Source organism: Hyla sarda, chromosome 12 (genome assembly GCF_029499605.1).
Source record: "Hyla sarda isolate aHylSar1 chromosome 12, aHylSar1.hap1, whole genome shotgun sequence".
NCBI classification, from domain to species: Eukaryota; Metazoa; Chordata; class Amphibia; order Anura; family Hylidae; genus Hyla; species Hyla sarda.
In genome coordinates this window covers 2,882,174-2,899,929 of record NC_079200.1, presented here as the reverse complement: position 1 = coordinate 2,899,929, position 17,756 = coordinate 2,882,174, and the positions used below count along the sequence as shown (strand labels likewise).

Sequence of the window (17,756 nt, the reverse complement as noted above, 5' to 3'; positions counted from 1 at the left end):
AAGTTTTTGTTTTCACGCCGTACAGTTTACGGTAAAAATGACGTGTGGTGTTTATTCTTTGGGTCAATACGATTAAAATTATACTCATGAATAGAGATAAGCGAACTTACAGTAAATTCGATTCGTCACGAACTTCTCGGCTCGGCAGTTGATGACTTTTCCTGCATAAATTAGTTCAGCTTTCCGGTGCTCCGATGGGCTGGAAAAGGTGGATACAGTCCTAGGAGACTCTTTCCTAGGACTGTATCCATCTTTTCCAGCCCACCGGAGCACCTGAAGGCTGAACTAATAAATGCAGGAAAAGTAATCAACCGCCGAGCCGAGAAGTTCGTGACGAATCGAATTTACTGTAAGTTCGCTCATCTCTACTCATGAAAATATACTTTTCTATTACTGTTGCTCTTAATCCGTACATCGCTCCGATGCTCGCGGTTATGCTTAGGACATAAATGTACGTCCTGGTGCGCTAAGTACCAGCTCACCAAGACGTATATTTACGTCCTCCGTCGTTAAGGGGTTAAAGGCAAAACTGCACCGGTCGTAAAGCTTATGGGAGTTGCTAAACTTATAAAATAGCCTTTTTATTTCTCAGCCCAGAGTCAAGGAGGTGGAGCCAAGCTGCTCAGGTGCCACAGCCTGACACGCCTCCTCATTGAATGATGTAGGTTAAAGGCTGAAGGCTGTCTGGGAATTCTGGGAGATCTAGTTTTGCAACAGCTGGAGGCACCCTGGTAGGGAAACACTTGTCTTATGGAGAAGATAAATGAATTGTTTCCTCATTGTGCATTCTCCGGGGAGTCCTCAGGACGCCGCTGTCATTGTACTGTACATGTCCTTGGCTTTTTACGTTGAAGGTGACATAAATCATTCATGAAAATTTACTTTCCTCCCCCCACGACCCCAGGGGAGTACAAGGACGCAGGGTTAGAGATGGCGGCTGCCAGACACGTGTAGGGTGGAGTAGATCACTGCAGTACATCCGATTAGCACTTTTATTGCATTTGCGCAACAGTCGGTGACGTCTCATCGGGATTGTGTGAAACGTCTTTCCAGTTTCCCATCCATCCTGCGGAGTTCCCTTTATAGGATCAGCGGGGGTCTCAGCAATCGGAAACTCTCCGCCCTTAATCACAAAGTGATGGGGGGGGGGGGGGGGGGGGAAACATCCTTTAGGGCAGTATTTTCCAAAACAGGGTGTCTACAGCTTTTGCAAAACTACAACTCCCTGTCCGGCCATGCTGGGAGTTGTAGTTTTGCATCAGCTTGAGGCACCATGGTTTGGAATGAATAAATGGCGTCTTGTCCTATACAGCTACTTGGTTACTTGGTGGTGAAGAGATGGGGGTAATGGGTGCAGAATAAGACAATTTGTTCCTATAGGTAAGACCCGTTGTAGGTAGTTTGCCCCCTCTGTAAGAAGGATCCCCTCTAGGTAGTTTGCCCCCACCCCCTGTAGCTAGGTCCCCTCCCCCCGTAGGTAGTTTGCCCAATGCAGGTAGGTAACTTGGCCCCTGTAGATAGAATATGCCCCCCTGTAGGTAACCACACCCCACCTGCTGTCCAGGAATGCTGGGAGTAGTTTTTATGCAAAATCTGGAGGTCCACAGTTTGGAGACCACTGATCTAGAAGATCGGACATTGTCTTGTTGCCCGTGAAGTCTTATCTGGACTCATTGGTTGTGTAATGAGACGTTCATGGCCGACGCTCCGTACACACCCAGAATATCTCATCTCCTTCCATGGACGCAGTCTATAAAACTGCAGCGTGTACATATATATAAACCGCACCGGTTACTTATTACCACAAGTCACTCATGGCGTCTGGGAATATTAAAGAGAAATGATCTCCGAGTGCAGCCCCAGAGGAGGAATGCTGGGAGTTGTAGTTTTGCCATGTTGTGGACAATCCTTGGTTTAATATGGCCAGTGCCATATGCATAAAATTGTCCTTTTCTAACCCCTATAGCTTTTTTTTTTTCTGCGGCAGGATCTAGTTTGGACAATTATGCACACGGTGATGACAAATATAATTCTTTTTAATGTAATCATTAGATTGCGTTCATTGTGTAATGCTCGGCCTATGACATAGCATTTATACAGTGTGATCAGCGATCCACTGATCGTCTGCCTAATCCAAGCTACATCAGAGGCAAGTAAGGGGACCCTCCTCCGCCATTTCAGGACCCCCGTGACTAAACTACCGGCAACTTTCATTTTCACTTCAGAAGTTTGATGACTTATCCTGTATAAATTAGTTCAGCTTTCAGGTGCTGCGGTGGTTGGAAAAGGTGGATACAGTCCTAGGAAAGTCTCCAGCTACCGGAGCACCGGAAAGCTGAACTCAGTTATACAGGATAAAGTCAGCAAACGCAGAGCCGAGAAGTTCATGACGAATCAAATCACTGTAACTTCACTCATCTCTAATCACGGCGTCTAAAGGGTTAAATGACTGACGGCTGAGAGGTTACCGCTGCCAATCATTAGCACTGACAGTCGCCGACACTCATTGCTCTGAAGTGGACGTAGCTTTTGCACTATTTCGCCTTTTGATCTTAAAGGGTACTCCGGTACTAGCAGCGGGACCCCCGCGATCAGACCTCCCCTATCCTTTGGATAAGGATAAGATGTCTAGCAGCGGAGTACCCTTTTAAGTACCAGGACACAACGGTGTACTTGTAAGGTAGCAATCTGGTTGCTATGGGCAACTGCTCCTTTGCACAAACCTTGATAAATCTCCCCCAGGAATCTGGTGGCATTATTACTATTACTATTACACGTGCGCCAGAATTTTAGTTGACACGACCACAATATATATGGGCATAATGGTCGCACAAATGACTCTTCTCTACAGATCCCAGTACCCTTGTGAATGAGCCCTAACGCAGCAATGTGTTTGTTTTCTTGTAACAGGAGTGAACTCGTCTTCAGTTACCAAAACTTAAAAATGGATGAACTGCAAGATGTCCAGCTGACCGAAATAAAACCCCTCCTGACAGACAAGGTAAGACCACGTCTCCTCCTGTTCTCCTTCCATCTTTAGGACTAATACACCTTGATAATAAGGGCAGGTGATTACAGGCTGTTTGTAGTCTGTTACCATAGAGACACATAGATCTGCATAATCTCTGTAGACACACAATGTAGGATGTTTAACAGCTTTTAGTGATTTGCTTTACGGCAGGACCCATGGACATAGACAACAATACACAGGAGCTTTCCCATTCACATGAAGGAAGGAGGAGGCTGATCTGTGTTGGTGGTGGATCCTGTGTTATCTATATACAGGAAGGGGGAGACTGATCTCTGCTGTGAATGGTGGTAAATCCAGTGTTATCTGTATACAGGATGGAGGAGGCTTGTCTGTGTGGGAAATGATGGTGGCTCCAGTGTTATCGATATACAGAAAGGAGGAGGTTGATTTCTTCTCCTCAACCCACCGGCGTTAAATGATCTCTCCTTAAACCCAAACAGAGAGATATTAGTCAGGGCCAGCAGAAGCTATGGGGACCGTCCTGTGGTTCAGGCAGCATGAAGGTGATGACAGGTTCTCTTTAATCGCCATGTCCTCCTGCATCCTGCACAGCCAGCTGAAATGGAAGACATGGCAAATAGAGTTCTGGTCATGACCTTCATGTTGACTGGACCACAAGTAGTCAGGCTGGTTCCTGATGGCTTTTGGTGGCCATAAATGATCCATCTTTACCTGTTTGGGTTTAGACAGAAATCTGTCATTCAAGGTTGGTAGGTTGGGGAGAAGCTGCTGGGAATCGCCAACAATGCGTAGCACAGGCAGCATGGATGTAGTGATAACAAAAAGAGAAGTAGCCTGCACAACTACCTAATACACGGGTGCACGCTGCTGTGGCAAATGGAGTATACAAAAAAGGTTGCAGCAGCACTGTTGGTCAAAAAATGGAGGCTCTTTGCGCACTTTTTGATCAAAACATGTCCCCTGTCCACCACGCGGAGGTGGCCTCATTTTGGATGGGACCCTAACACTCATTTCACTCACCTCTGCTGGGCATATGGCCTCTGACTGGGTGACATGCTGGATCCATTATCAATTTAAAAAACCTCCTGTGAACATGGAGGGGTGCACAGCTACAGAGGGGGCCGCTCCCCCTAAATTGCACAGCAAAAACAAAAAGTAGCAAGCACAACTACTTTATACACGGATGCACGCAGCAGCAGCAGGGATAGGTTCCCTTTTTAAAACAGCATTTTAACTTTCAAAACCTTTTGATTGGTCGGGGTCTCCGTGCTAAGACCCCATTGATCAGGAGAATAAATGAGTATAAGTGCACAGTAGCCTTATGAGTCTATGGAGCAGGGAGATGGTAAAAATCCTGTATCACCACTTGTTGTTCTGATTGGTGGGGGTCTTGGCTGTGAGACCCCAATCAACATGTTTCTGTGACATGTTAGTGACGGGTACTTTTTTTTTTCCCCACATGTCGAAAGGAATAAATAGGAAGCTCCGTGTAAAGTACCTTATGGTTACTAGATATAGCTGGAAGAAGCACCTTTGCTGTGTGCTTCACTACCAAGATCATCGCTGGACGAGCTGCAGGAGATGGGCTGCCAGCCATGCTGGGAGTTTTAGTTTTGAAACAGCTGGAGGAACACTGTTTGGGAAAACACTGGGCTATAATAGAGCCCGTTATGCAATATATTGGATCAGGCAGAGGACTGGAGAGTGAAGCGCACAGTCAGATCCTTATCCTGCCCATATCTAGTCATCATGGTGGTCTCAGCACTGAGCCCCCTAATGACCAAAACATTTGTGACATGTCTATTATATTTTTAATTTAAACATATATATATATATATTATATAAAAGTGTATATCATATTATTCACAAAGTTTTAAGTAACTATTTTAAATGGTCCCTGTCAGATTGAAAAACTTTTAATGTTTTACATTTTGGCAAAACATTAACCTTTCTAATATACTTCATAAGAAAATTTAGGACAGGGGAGAGCACAGAGGAGTGTGCCATCAGACAGGAGGGGGAGCACAGAGGAGTGTGCCATCAGACAGGAGGGGGAGCACAGAGGAGTTCCATCAGACAGGAGAGAGAGCACAGAGGAGTGTGCCATCAGACAGGAGAGAGCACAGAGGAGTGTGCCATCAGACAGGAGGGGGAGCACAGAGAAGTGTGCCATCAGACAGGAGGGAGCACAGAGAAGTGTGCCATCAGACAGGAGAGAGCACAGAGGAGTGTGCCATCAGACAGGAGAGAGCACAGAGGAGTGTGCCATCAGACAGGAGAGAGCACAGAGGAGTGTGCCATCAGACAGGAGAGAGCACAGAGGAGTGTGCCATCAGACAGGAGAGAGCACAGAGGAGCGTGCCATCAGACAGGAGAGGGAGAGCACAGAGGAGAGTGCCATCAGACAGGAGAGTGCCATCAGACAGGAGAGGGAGAGCACAGAGGCGTGCCATCAGACAGGAGAGGGAGAGCACAGAGGCGTGCCATCAGACAGGAGAGGGGGAGCACAGAGGAGCGTGCCATCAGACAGGAGAGGGAGAGCACAGAGGCGTGCCATCAGACAGGAGAGCACAGAGGCGTGTGCCATCAGACAGGAGAGAGCACAGAGGAGTGTGCCATCAGACAGGAGAGAGAGCACAGAGGAGTGTGCCATCAGACAGGAGAGAGAGCACAGAGGAGTGTGCCATCAGACAGGAGAGAGAGCACAGAGGAGTGTGCCATCAGACAGGAGAGAGAGCACAGAGGAGTGTGCCATCAGACAGGAGAGAGAGCACAGAGGAGTGTGCCATCAGACAGGAGAGAGAGCACAGAGGAGTGTGCCATCAGACAGGAGAGAGAGCACAGAGGAGTGTGCCATCAGACAGGAGAGAGAGCACAGAGTGTGCCATCAGACAGGAGAGAGAGCACAGAGGAGTGTGCCATCAGACAGGAGAGAGAGCACAGAGGAGTGTGCCATCAGACAGGAGAGGGGGAGCACAGAGGCGAGTGCCATCAGACAGGAGAGAGAGCACAGAGGCGAGTGCCATCAGACAGGAGAGGGGAGCACAGAGGAGTGCCATCAGACAGGAGAGGGGAGCACAGAGGAGTGGCATCAGACAGGAGAGGGAGCACAGAGGAGTGCCATCAGACAGGAGAGGGAGAGCACAGAGGAGTGCCATCAGCTAGGGATCGACCGATTATCGGATTGGCCGATATTCACGATTTTCTAAGTTATCGGTATCTGCATCTAACCTGCCGATAATGCGGGCGCTTTAAATCAATGAACTGCAGCTCTATTTGCAGGGCCAGAGACCGCCGCTGCCACCCGCTTCTCTCCCCCTGCCTGTCCTGAGTCCAACAACAGACGCTGCCCGATTGCCTCCCCCTGCCTATCCTCTGGCCACAGACCACCGCCGCTGCCCCATTGCCTCCCGCATTCACCGTTTTTATAATTACCTGAGGGGGTCTTCTGGCACTACTTCTGGCTCCGGCAGCATCCTGTGCTGTCACTGTGCGCCGGGCCACTGACGGTGACGTCGCGTTGAGGTCACCCGTCATTGCGCAGCGCACAACAGCGCAGGACGACGCAGAAGTAGCGCAGACCCCGGGAAAAGGTAATTATAAATTATAATTATGAAGTCCTGCGGACCGGTCTCTATATATTAGTTTATAGTCCTATATAGTCCTGCGGACCGGTCTCTATATATTAGTTTATAGTCCTATATAGTCCTGCAGACCGGTCTCTATATTAGTTAATAGTCCTATATAGTCCTGCAGACTGGTCTCTATATTAAATAGTCCTATATAGTCCTGCAGACTGGTCTCTATTTTTATAGTCCTATATAGTCCTGTGGACTGGTCTATTAGCATATAGTCCTGTGGACCGCTCTCTATTTGTTTAGTCCTGTATAGTCCTGCGGACCGTTCTATTAGTTGATAGTCCTGTGGACCGGTCTCCATTTGTTTAGTCTTATAAAGTCCTGCAGACTGGTCTCTATATTAGTTTACAGTCCTGTATAGTCCTGCGGACCGGTCTCTATTAGTTTACAGTCCTGTATAGTCCTGCGGACTGGTCTCTATATTAGTTAATAGTCCTATATAGTCCTGCAGACTGGTCTCTATTTTTATAGTCCTGTATAGTCCTGCGGACTGGTCTCTATATTAGTTAATAGTCCTATATAGTCCTGCAGACTGGTCTCTATTTTTATAGTCCTGTATAGTCCTGCGGACCGGTCTCTTCAGATGACGCGGTCCCCTGCGTACCAGGGATGTGATGTCTTCTCCAGATGTCGGGTCCTCTCACCAGAACAAATGCCCTTCTGTTCGTATCCATGTTATCTCTTGTGCCAGTGGAGGCCGGGTACATCCGCCGGGCATAAAGAAGCTTTTACTGTTCTGCTGGATACTAGTGTCATTAATAGTCTCTATTTTAATATTAGTCATTAAACCATTTTCTACACATTTAATTTTAACCCATTCCCTCCCCAGTATATATGGGTACAGGGGGGTCATGGATTTGAAAGGGTTATTCTGCTGTAATCCTGTGTACCAGGTGGACTCCAGCTGATATTCATAGGCAGGGGCCACATCTAATAGCCTGCAGTGGTGAGGCTATTAAAGGGGTACTCCGGCTCTAAGACATATTATCCCCTAAGATGTCGGATTGCGGGGGTCCCTCCTCTGGGGACCCCCCGCAATCTCTCATGCGGACACCTACCTGTTGTAGCTGCAAAGAGCGATGTTCACTTTACACGACTGCAGGGCTGGAGTTTTGTGATGTCCTGCCCCGCCCCTTAAATGCAAGTCTATGGGAGGGGCGTGACTGCTGTCACACCCACTCCCATAGAATTGCATAGAGGGGGCGGGGCAGGACATCACAAGGGGTGGTGTCGCACTGTCACGATACTCCGGCTCCGTAGTCATGACCCTTCAGACACAGAGTGAACATTGCTCTGTGCAGCTGCCACAGGTGGGTGTCTGCAGGGGAGATTGCGGGGGTCCCTAGCAGCGGGACCCCCGCGATCTGACATCTTATCTCCTATCCTTTTGGATAGGGGATTAGATGTCTTGGGGCCAGAGTACCCCTTTAACCCTATGATCCAAGTCGATTGTGGGACCTAAATCCAGTAAAATACCGGTGCCAGTGGGTCTGATCAGGACCACTGCAAGGTAATCACTGGGTCCCGGCCAGCGGACATGACGGCCTCCATGCTGTCTGATCTCTGCTTCTCCAGGCTGTATAAACAGAGCGCAGATATCTGCAGACTGATCCTTAGAGCTCAACGGAGCAGCGATGGCTCAGTTTCGCGGGTACGACGCTTGATCATGCCTAAAAAAATAAAAAAAAATAAATGTAAATTGGAGAAACTCTTTAAAATTTTTTTTTTTTTTAAACAAACTTTTTGATCTACAATTTTTTTTACATCTCAAATAAATTTGAGCGCATAAATCGGTGCATTGTCTATTTTTAACCCTTTAGGGCCTTGTATTTTGCAGGACAATAAAATGAGGTTGGTATGGAAAAAGCAAGTACAGTGGTTTTTCACATTTTTTTTTCTTAATGGTGTTTACAATGCAGTCTGATTGTGTTTACTACTTAATTTAGTTTATTTTAATTTTTTTTCTTTTCTTCTCGAGGAGCTTTATACAAGAGTATACCAAAGCTTTATGATTGCCTGTCGGTGTTTTACTGACAGGCCATATACTGCATTAGGCGATGCCTCTGGCACAGCTGAATATTGCGCATTATAGACATGGCCGCCCTGGGAGCTTATGTCAGGCTCCCGGTTGCCATGGCAACCATCGGCATGCAGCAATCTTTGTGCCGATGTCACATCCATTACGTGGCCGCTATTGACCGCATGGAATGTAATGAGTTAACGGCTGGGAACAGACTCTCCTCTGTTCCCAGCAGCAGGGTCAGGACATATATTAGTCGGGATCCTCCTCCAGCGTCATCTGCTTCTAGCGCTGCCTGAGCGACCTCAAGTGATGAGCTAGAATAGTCACATTTTGGGCCCTTAAATGGTGAAGGATTATCTGGGATAGTACCAAAAAGATTTAAAGGGGTATTCCGGTATCAGAAAATTTTGCTTAAATAAGACTATTACCCAAAGATATATAACTTGCTAATATAGTGTTATCACAAATTGTTCTGCTTTTGTATAATTCACCCCTGACAGGAAGTTGTGCAGTCCTTTCATTGTCAGTGTGGTGGTGTCTCAGCAGCTCCTGCCTCTCCCCTGACAGAAAGTTGTGTAGTCCTCTGTTAGTGTGTTGTCTCTTGTTAATGAGCACTAGCCCCGCCCCCTGAATATCACCTCTGACCAGCCGCTACATCGCCATCTCCTTGTCATGTACACTTACATCTGTACTAAGAGCATTTAGGGAGAATGAGGTGTATACAGCATACTTTTTTGGGTTGTACAATGCCACAGACAGAGGAGCAGTCAGTAAATGAATACAGCAGGTGCTTAAACCTTACTAGGTGATCGTCTGCTGTCAGATAGGATGTTTTGCAGCAGCTTTGGGTGTTGTGAGGGCAGTAATCACAGGAATAAGACCCCCAAACAAATGGATTGTTGGTGGTTTTAGAACTGGGGCAGACAGGTAAGCAATTCTAAATGCCTCTGCAGAATATTTTTTTCCCTTATGTTGGAGTACCCCTTTAATTATAATATATTGAGGATTTTTACTTTGTATTTTATGCTTTTGAATTGAATGTAGTAAAGTTTTGTATACCGGAATTGGAATTCTCCTTTTTAAAACTGGTGGAATTGCATTTTTCATGTATTCCACTATTATAAATAAACATAAATAATTTAAATATTTTGGTATATGTACCCCCAAAAACAAGACCCTAAACAAGTCATTCTTTTGGTATTTAAAGTAGTACTCTACTGCAAACCTACGCTGGGACCCCCCTGATCAGGCACCTTATCCCCTATCCTTTGGATGAGGGGAATGAGATTTCTAGAAGCAGAGTACCCCTTTAAGGCTGAGACTGGCTTGGTCCTTTCTCTGCAGGGTTGTCATCTTGGGGTTAGTGTTGTGGCTTTCTTTTGTCTGGCAGCACATTGACATTGTTCTGTTATCTAGAGACAACTACACTGCGCCACCTGATGGCTGACTGAGCGCTCTGCACCTTTGTTTGAGCTGCACACTTGCTTAAAGAGTTAAAGGGGTACTCCTCCTCCTCTAGACATCTTATCCTAGACATAAGATGTCTGATCGTGGGGGTTCTGACGCTGGGACCACCGTGATCTCTGTGCAGCACCTGGTATTCTAAACAGTATGTTTAGAATGCTGGGTTTGCGCGGCGGGGGTCGTGATGTCACACCACGCCCCCTCCATTCATGTCTATGGGAGGGGGCGGGACGGCAGTCACACCCCCTTCCATAGACATGAATGGAGGGGGTGTGGCGTGACCTCTACCTCAGCTGCCCGGAGATCGTGGGGGGGGGACCCAGCAGCTGGACCCCCCACCAACGATCAGACATCTTATCCCCTATCCTTTTGGGTAGGGGATAAGATATCTAGGCAAGGAGTACCCCTTTAAGTTTAAATAATTTTGCTTTTCCATTCTAAATCCACATGACGCTTATACGTTATACAGGGCGCAGTCAGGGGGTTGGGGCTCTTCCATAGAAGTGAATTGTTACTCCGCCTGCTCTGGTCACATGTATTTTCTTGCAGCTTTTCCTCATCTTGATTGACAAGTGACGTTGTGTTTTCTTTAGTCATAGATATGATCAGGATAATCCGCCGTGATCTCCTGCAGATTATCACCTAATGTAAACAAACGTAATGGAAAATCCGGTCGCTCTGTCCTATGCAATTACATACATTGAAAACAGTGTTTCCTAACCAGGGTACCTCCAGCTGTTGCAAAAGTGCAACTCACAGCATGCCTGGTCTGCCTCCTCCAGAGGATCCACACTGTCCCTGAAATGTAAACCAAGGCTTCCCTCTCATCTCAGCATCTGTTGGCTGTCCAGGCATACTGAGAGTTCTAGTTTTTCAACAGCTGGAGGCACCTTGGTTGGGAAACACTGGTCTATTGATATTCCACAGTATTATGCTATTGAGTCTCACAAACTGTGATGTGAAAAGGACCCAAGCGGTGTGTGTGTGTGTGTGTGTGTGTGTGTGTGTGTGTGTGTGTGTGTGTGTGTGTGTGGTGTGTGTGTGTGTGTGTGTGTGTGTGTGTGTATATATATGTATGTGTGTGTATATATATATATATATATATATATATATATATATATATATATATATTATAATAATTTATTACAACAATGGCGCAGCACTCCAGTGCAAAAAAACGTGAATTTATTTCCTCATGTCGCAGAATGATAGATCTCTACAAGAGTTGTAGCAGGTTATTCCATTCTATGTATAAAGTGTAATTTGTTTATGCGATCAGTATCCGTGGTGATACGTCACATGACCGCTTGCTTGTTCACATGATTTCAACCTTGGATCCCAGGTAGTTATACTGTGTGCGACGGCTGCGGCTCACGTGGCCGGGAGTCAAGTTGGTGACACCGTAATCATGTGGCTTGTCACATGACTCACGGTCATGTGGTGCGTCCCGGAAGCCGTATACACGGAACTTACACTGACAGGCGCGCATGCGCAGTTTGTTTACAAGCCAGATACGGCCATCTTTAATATACAGAGCGGGTGAGTGGCTCCTGACTAAAGATGAGCAAACTTACAGTAAATTCGATTCGTCACGAACTTCTCGGCTCGGCAGTTGATGACTTTTCCTGCATAAATTAGTTCAGCTTTCCGATGCTCCAGTGGGCTAGGTAAGTCTCCTAGGACTGTATCCACCTTTTCCAGCCCACGGGAGCACCTGAAAGCTGAACTAATTTATGCAGGAAAAGTCATCAACTGCCGAGCCGAGAAGTTCGTGACGAATTGAATTTACTGTAAGTTCGCTCATCTCTAGTCCTGACTAGTAATACAGATCATCGGTTTATGCTGCACAGCTGTAACATTAATATGGAGCGTTCTATTTCAAGCCTTGTATATTTAACCACATACAATGAATATATTTAGCACTTTATTATGTACCGTGGTACTCAAAGGTTTACATGCACTTTGTATTGGATATAGTCACGATTTTATGGATTATTAATGATTGTTAAAGGGGTATTCCATTCCAAAACCTTTTTTATATATCAACTGGCTCCGGAAAGTTAAACAGATTTGTAAATTACTTCTATTAAAAAATCTTAATCCTTCCAATAGTTATTAGCTTCTGAAGTTGAGTTGTTGTTTTCTGTCTAACTGCTTTCTGATGATGTCACGTCCCGGGAGCTGTGCAGTTCCTATGGGGATATTCTCCCATCATGCGCAGCTCCCGGGATGTGACCTCATCATTGAGCAGTTAGACAGAAAACTTCAGAAGCTAATAACTATTGGAAGGATTAAGATTTTTTAATAGAAGTAATTTACAAACCTGTTTAACTTCCCGGAGCCAGTTTATATATATATATATATATATATATATATATATATAAAAAAAGGGTTTTGCCTGGAATACCCCTTTAATGAATGGACCCTCCTAATTTGATGTATGACCATGCTTGAAATAGGATCACATTTTTTGCACTAGAGTGCTGCGCCAATGTTTATATCTGCTTGGACTGTGATCAAGTCCGGGCGCTGGCACCAGGAGCGGAGTGGTGAAGTAGTGCGGCATTTGTTTGAGAAATCTTATACATTGTGTTGGTGTGTATATATGTGTGTGTGTGTACAGTATAATATAAATATAATGTGTGTGTGTGTATATATAATATATTGCTTTTTAAAATGTATATATATATTTTCTGCATGCAGATTGCTAACTTGTAATTTAATCTCTTTCCTTAGACTGCTGGCCGTAGCTTTGAGGACTTTGATGGACAGGTGAGTCTGTCATTTTTTAATTTTTTTTTAAATTTTTTTTAACTGTGCAGAACTTGTATGAGAGAAATTTATATATTGTGTGAATAATTTATAGAATTTTTTAATTTACATAATTATTTTAACATTAAATTGTAATATGTTGGTTGTTTTATTATAATATATTAATATCTTATATTTTTATGTTTTTATATATAATAAAATTAAATCTTTCCATCTCATGCAAGTCTATGGGCAATTCCATAGACCTTTTGCAGCAGACTTTTCGGAAGTTTATAAGTGTACCCAATGTTAACATTAGTTGCCCTTTTGTAAAGTTTACGTTTGTAAAGGGGTATTCCAGGTTTTTGCAATTTACTGATAACTTGGAAATAACCTCTTATTGCCTTTTAGGGAATGTTCACACGGGCGAGTTTACAGTGAGTTGTAGCTACTGCGGAATTTCGGGTAATCCTCTGCTCAGTCGCAGTGGGGACTCACCGGTGTGAACGGACCCTTAGGGGTGGATCGTCTCCTTTTGATGTATTTTATTTGTCCCTCTAAATTCTGTGTTCTGGTGCATTCAAGGTTGTCTCCAGCCGCGAAAAGGGAGACAATCTGTCATAAGTCACCTGATCACAGGGGGCTCTGCTGCGTCTTGTCTGACAAGCCAGCCCCCTGACCATATGTGGTGTATCTGTGATGGCGGCACGTACGACTGTCATTTTGCATAGTAAATCATCTTATGCTGTTGTAATAAGGGGGCTCGTCCCTGTCACCCACTGCCCAGCATGAAGCTTTTCACAGGTTCCCTTTAGGGTGCATTCACACTACAGATTATAAAAATTCTGGACATGCTGGGAGTTGTAGTTTTGCAACAGCTGGATGCACCCTGGTTGGGAAACATTGGTCTGTGGAAATACCACAGTGCAATGCTTTTGAGTCTTACAAACAGGATGTAGATTACTAGTTTCACACTACCGTTGCGCACGGTCGAGAACAGCCGTTAAAGGGGTACTCCACTGGAAAACTGTTTATTTTTTTTATTTATTTATTTTTTAAATTAACTGGTGCCAGAAAGTTATACAGATTTGTAAATTACTTCTATTAAAAAAATCTTAATCCTTCCAGTACTTATCAGCTGCTGTATGCTCCACAGGAAGTTTTTTAATTTCTTCTGTCTGACCACAGTGCTCTCTGCTGACGCCGCTGTCCATGTCAGGAACTGTCCAGAACAGGAGAGGTTTTGTATGGGGATTTGCTCCTAATCTGGTCCGGTCCTAAAATAGACAGAGGTGTCAGCAAGGATCACTGTGGTCAGACAGAAAGGAAATTCAAAACGAAAAGCACTTTCTGTGGAGCATACAGCAGCTAAGTACTGGAAGGATTAATATTTTTTAATACAAGTAATTTACAAATCTGTTTAACTTGATGACATCATTTGACTTAAAATAAATAAATAAAATAAAACTCCAGTGGAGTTCCCCTTTAAGGTGGTGTTTCCCAACCAGGGTTCCTCCAGCTGTTGCGAAACTACAATTCCCAGCATGCCTGGACAGCCGATGGCTGTCCAGGCATGCTGGGAGTTGTAGTTTTGCCACAGCTGGAGGCACCCTGGTTGGGAAACAATGCCTTAAGGTATAAAAGGGGTTACCCTGCGGAAGTGGTGACACCGCCCTAAAGTTTTCATAACTTCCATCAGTTTCCGCAGAGGGAGTAGTATGACAGAAATGTGCAAAACAAGGAATCCAGCTCCACCAGTGCGGTTCTAAAACAGGTCACTGTAGACATCCTATGAGTAAAAGGAGAAAACAGCAACCCCAACGCATTTTGGGTCAATGGTACCCTTATTCATGGCCCTTAGTTATACCATGACTATTGGTCCTATTGACCTGAAACGTGTCGGCATTGCTGTTTTGTGCCACGTGTACTCATTGGATATCTAAATAAAGGCACTAATCAATAGGCACTATGTTTATTTAAAGTCGGAGACCAAGGACTGATTTCGGAGGTACAGTCCTGGCTGCCAGTCTGAGGAAGGAGGACTGTACCTCCGAAACGTGTCATTGGTTTCTGACCTAAAATATCGTGCCTAATGGTACTTCAACAATATTTTGCTTTGGACAATACTTTATTCCTGCTGAAACACAGAACAGCGCCTGATTTGTTTGGGTCCTTTTTTTTTTTTTGCTGTCACTTGATTCTTCAGACGGGACGGGGTATCCTGCCCCTGTGACCTTCTTGGGCTTTGCCGTTCTTCTTCAGGAATAGATTTGAACCCTGAATAAGGGGTGATAAGTGCTCTTTATCTGCTATAAGGTGAGCGGCCATCTAAAAGGCCATTGTTTGTCCGCTCCATCTCTCCACCTGGTATCTTGGGTATTACGCGAGGAGCGGTCCCTGGTTTTTCCCATTTTATTTTTAAGGTACGATTCAGCTGCAGTCCTAAGGAATCCCTTACGTTTTGATGCGGTCTTGTGGATGGCAGCCATTACAACGAATGCAAATACAAAACCGGGAAATCCTATTTTTCAGTGCAACTAGAATTGTAAAGTGGATTTTCAGTTTTATTGGTCTTTTAACCCCTTAAGGACCAAGGGCGTACAGGTACGTCCTGGGGCTTAAGGACCCAGGGGGAACTGGATCGGGAAGCCTACTGAAATAAGCGTCCGACCAATTGCAGCTGGCAGAGGAGAGGTTAATGTCCCCTTCTCTAAGCTCTACCAGCCCAGAGTTCAGTCAGTGGGCAGAGCTGAGAAGGAGCCAGGAACCCCCTCCTCTGACCAGATCTGTGCCCCTCAGGGCAGAATTGGCCTCCTGCCATCTGTAGTTCAGGGTTAGTTTGTGTGGAGGGAAAGGTAGGAGTTTGAAAGAAAAAAAAGTTCCTCCCCGACCCCCTAATACATCCTCAAGGGTCTGCCGCACATTTTGTAGCGTGACCAGGGCCCTATTAGGACTTCAGGGCGCTGCATTTAGCCCCCTTTTTTTTTTTTTGTGATATCTTATCTCACACCATTATAAAGTTTGCACCAAGCACATATACATACACACTCTCTCCCCCGCCACCGTAGAAAAAAAGCCATGGCCCACTGGGCATATTCGGCGGTGGAGGCATACGCATTTCTTGCCTCTGACACAGAATCTGCCAGTGAGGACGAGGAAGATCCTACTTTTCTGTGCTCTTCCTCGTCCTCCTCCTCCTCATCTAGGCCTGAAGATGAGCCCACTGCACGACTGCGGAGACGCTGCTAGGCGAGGCCCCCCCCCCCCCCCCCCAAAGTGATCCCGCCTATGACCGACTTTACAAAGTGAGGCCGGTCATCAATCACTTTGGGGCCAAATTTTTGGAGGCCTATGTACCGCTCAGGGACCTCTCTGTAGATGAGTCTCTTATCAGTTTTAAGGGGAGACTCCTCTTCCGCCAGTATATTCCCTCGAAGCGGGCGCGGTATGGCGTGAAGCTCTATAAACTTTGTGAGAGTACCTCCGGGTCCACTCAAGTTTAGAGTATATGAGGCACGAGATTCCCGTATTGAACCCCCAGATTGTTCCCCCTCTCTGGGTGTTAGCGGGAAAATCGTTTGGGACCTTGTGCACCCTTTGCCGGATAAGGGTTACCACGTGTACGTGGACAACTTTTATACCAGCATCCCTCTCTGCACATCCCTTGCCGCCAGATCCACGTCCGCTTGTGGGACCGTGCGGAGAAACCAGAGAGGCCTCCCTCTAAATTTTATCCGGACACCTATCCCCCGGGGTGAGTCCCGTGCCCTGACCCATGAAAACCTGCTGCTGGTCAGGATAAGAGGATAAGAGGGATGTCCTTATGCCGACCACTATTCATGGTAACGGCAGCTCACCTGTCCCTGTGCGAGGAACCGTGGGACCGGTCCTCAAGCCTGATTGTATTCTGGACTACAATCGGTATATGGGGGGAGTTTATCTTTCTGATCATACATGGCCATGCGGAAAACACGGGTATGGTACAAAAAAGTTGCGGTCTACATGGTACAGGTTGCCATGTACAACTCTTGTACTGTACGGGAACGCTGACCACACAGGGACATTCCTCCAGTTCCAGGAGGAAATCCTAAAGGTCCTGATCTTTGGCGACCGGGAAAGAGCAGGCCGGACTTCCCAAGGAACTGGAGTTATAGGGGCCAGGATCGTCCCCGACCAACACTTTGCAGGTGAAGTCCCCCACACTGGAAAGAAGGGACGATCCCAGAAAAAATGCAGAGTGTGTAACAGGAGGGGGATACGGAAGGACAAGGGGGGGGGGATACAGAATTACGGGGGGAAGATACGAAAGGACAAGAGGGGGATACGGAAGGACAGTGGGGGGGATAATTTGATTCCAATGTACAAAGTCCAGAGTACATTCCAAATTTTAACCCCATTTTTTTTTCCAGCAAAAAAATAACTAAGTCCTCTGGGGGTATTTTTTCCAAAAAAGGGTCACAGGTCACTGAGTCACTATCATCGGGGACTTTTTATGTTGCCTCAAATGTGCAGCGCTCTCTCTCCACCCGAGCGTCATTTGAGGCAACAGGTTAGGGACGACCACACACGTCCTATTCCCAGAATGATGATTCAGATTATAGGGTTTGGGGCGGGCATCATTTTTACTTTTGGCTATGCTCTGGGTCATCATTCTGGGAACATAATTGGCATATCAGTAGTAACACTTTAATTTTCATTCCTTCCCCCCCCCCTCCAATAGTACATTTCATCCATTCCTGGAAAATAAATTTAGGGAACACCCGTCTGTTCCAAATGTCCAGTTCCCCCTATACCCATTCCCCAGGGGGTGTACTGTCTGTATTGGGGTCACATGTGGGTGTTCCTTTCTCTTATTTTCCTCTGAATATATGTAATCGTCAGCTGACAT

The 17,756-nt window shown here is 45.8% G+C and overlaps 1 protein-coding gene across 4 annotated transcripts in view; it reads left to right on the top strand.

Annotated features, from left to right (window-relative positions):
- The first annotated feature begins 2,908 nt into the window (after positions 1-2,908).
- The window catches only part of NDRG3 (NDRG family member 3), a 51,584-nt gene continuing 36,736 nt past the window's right edge, over positions 2,909-17,756 (top strand). For 3 of the 4 annotated variants that reach the window (XM_056549244.1, XM_056549243.1, XM_056549246.1), the window contains exons 1-2: positions 2,912-3,001; positions 12,854-12,889. In XM_056549244.1, coding sequence (XP_056405219.1) covers positions 2,945-3,001; positions 12,854-12,889 — 93 coding nt within the window. In that variant the 5' untranslated portion in view covers positions 2,912-2,944. Of the gene's footprint in view, positions 3,002-12,853; positions 12,890-17,756 lie in introns of all 4 variants that reach the window. The other variant, XM_056549245.1, reaches the window with a different exon arrangement.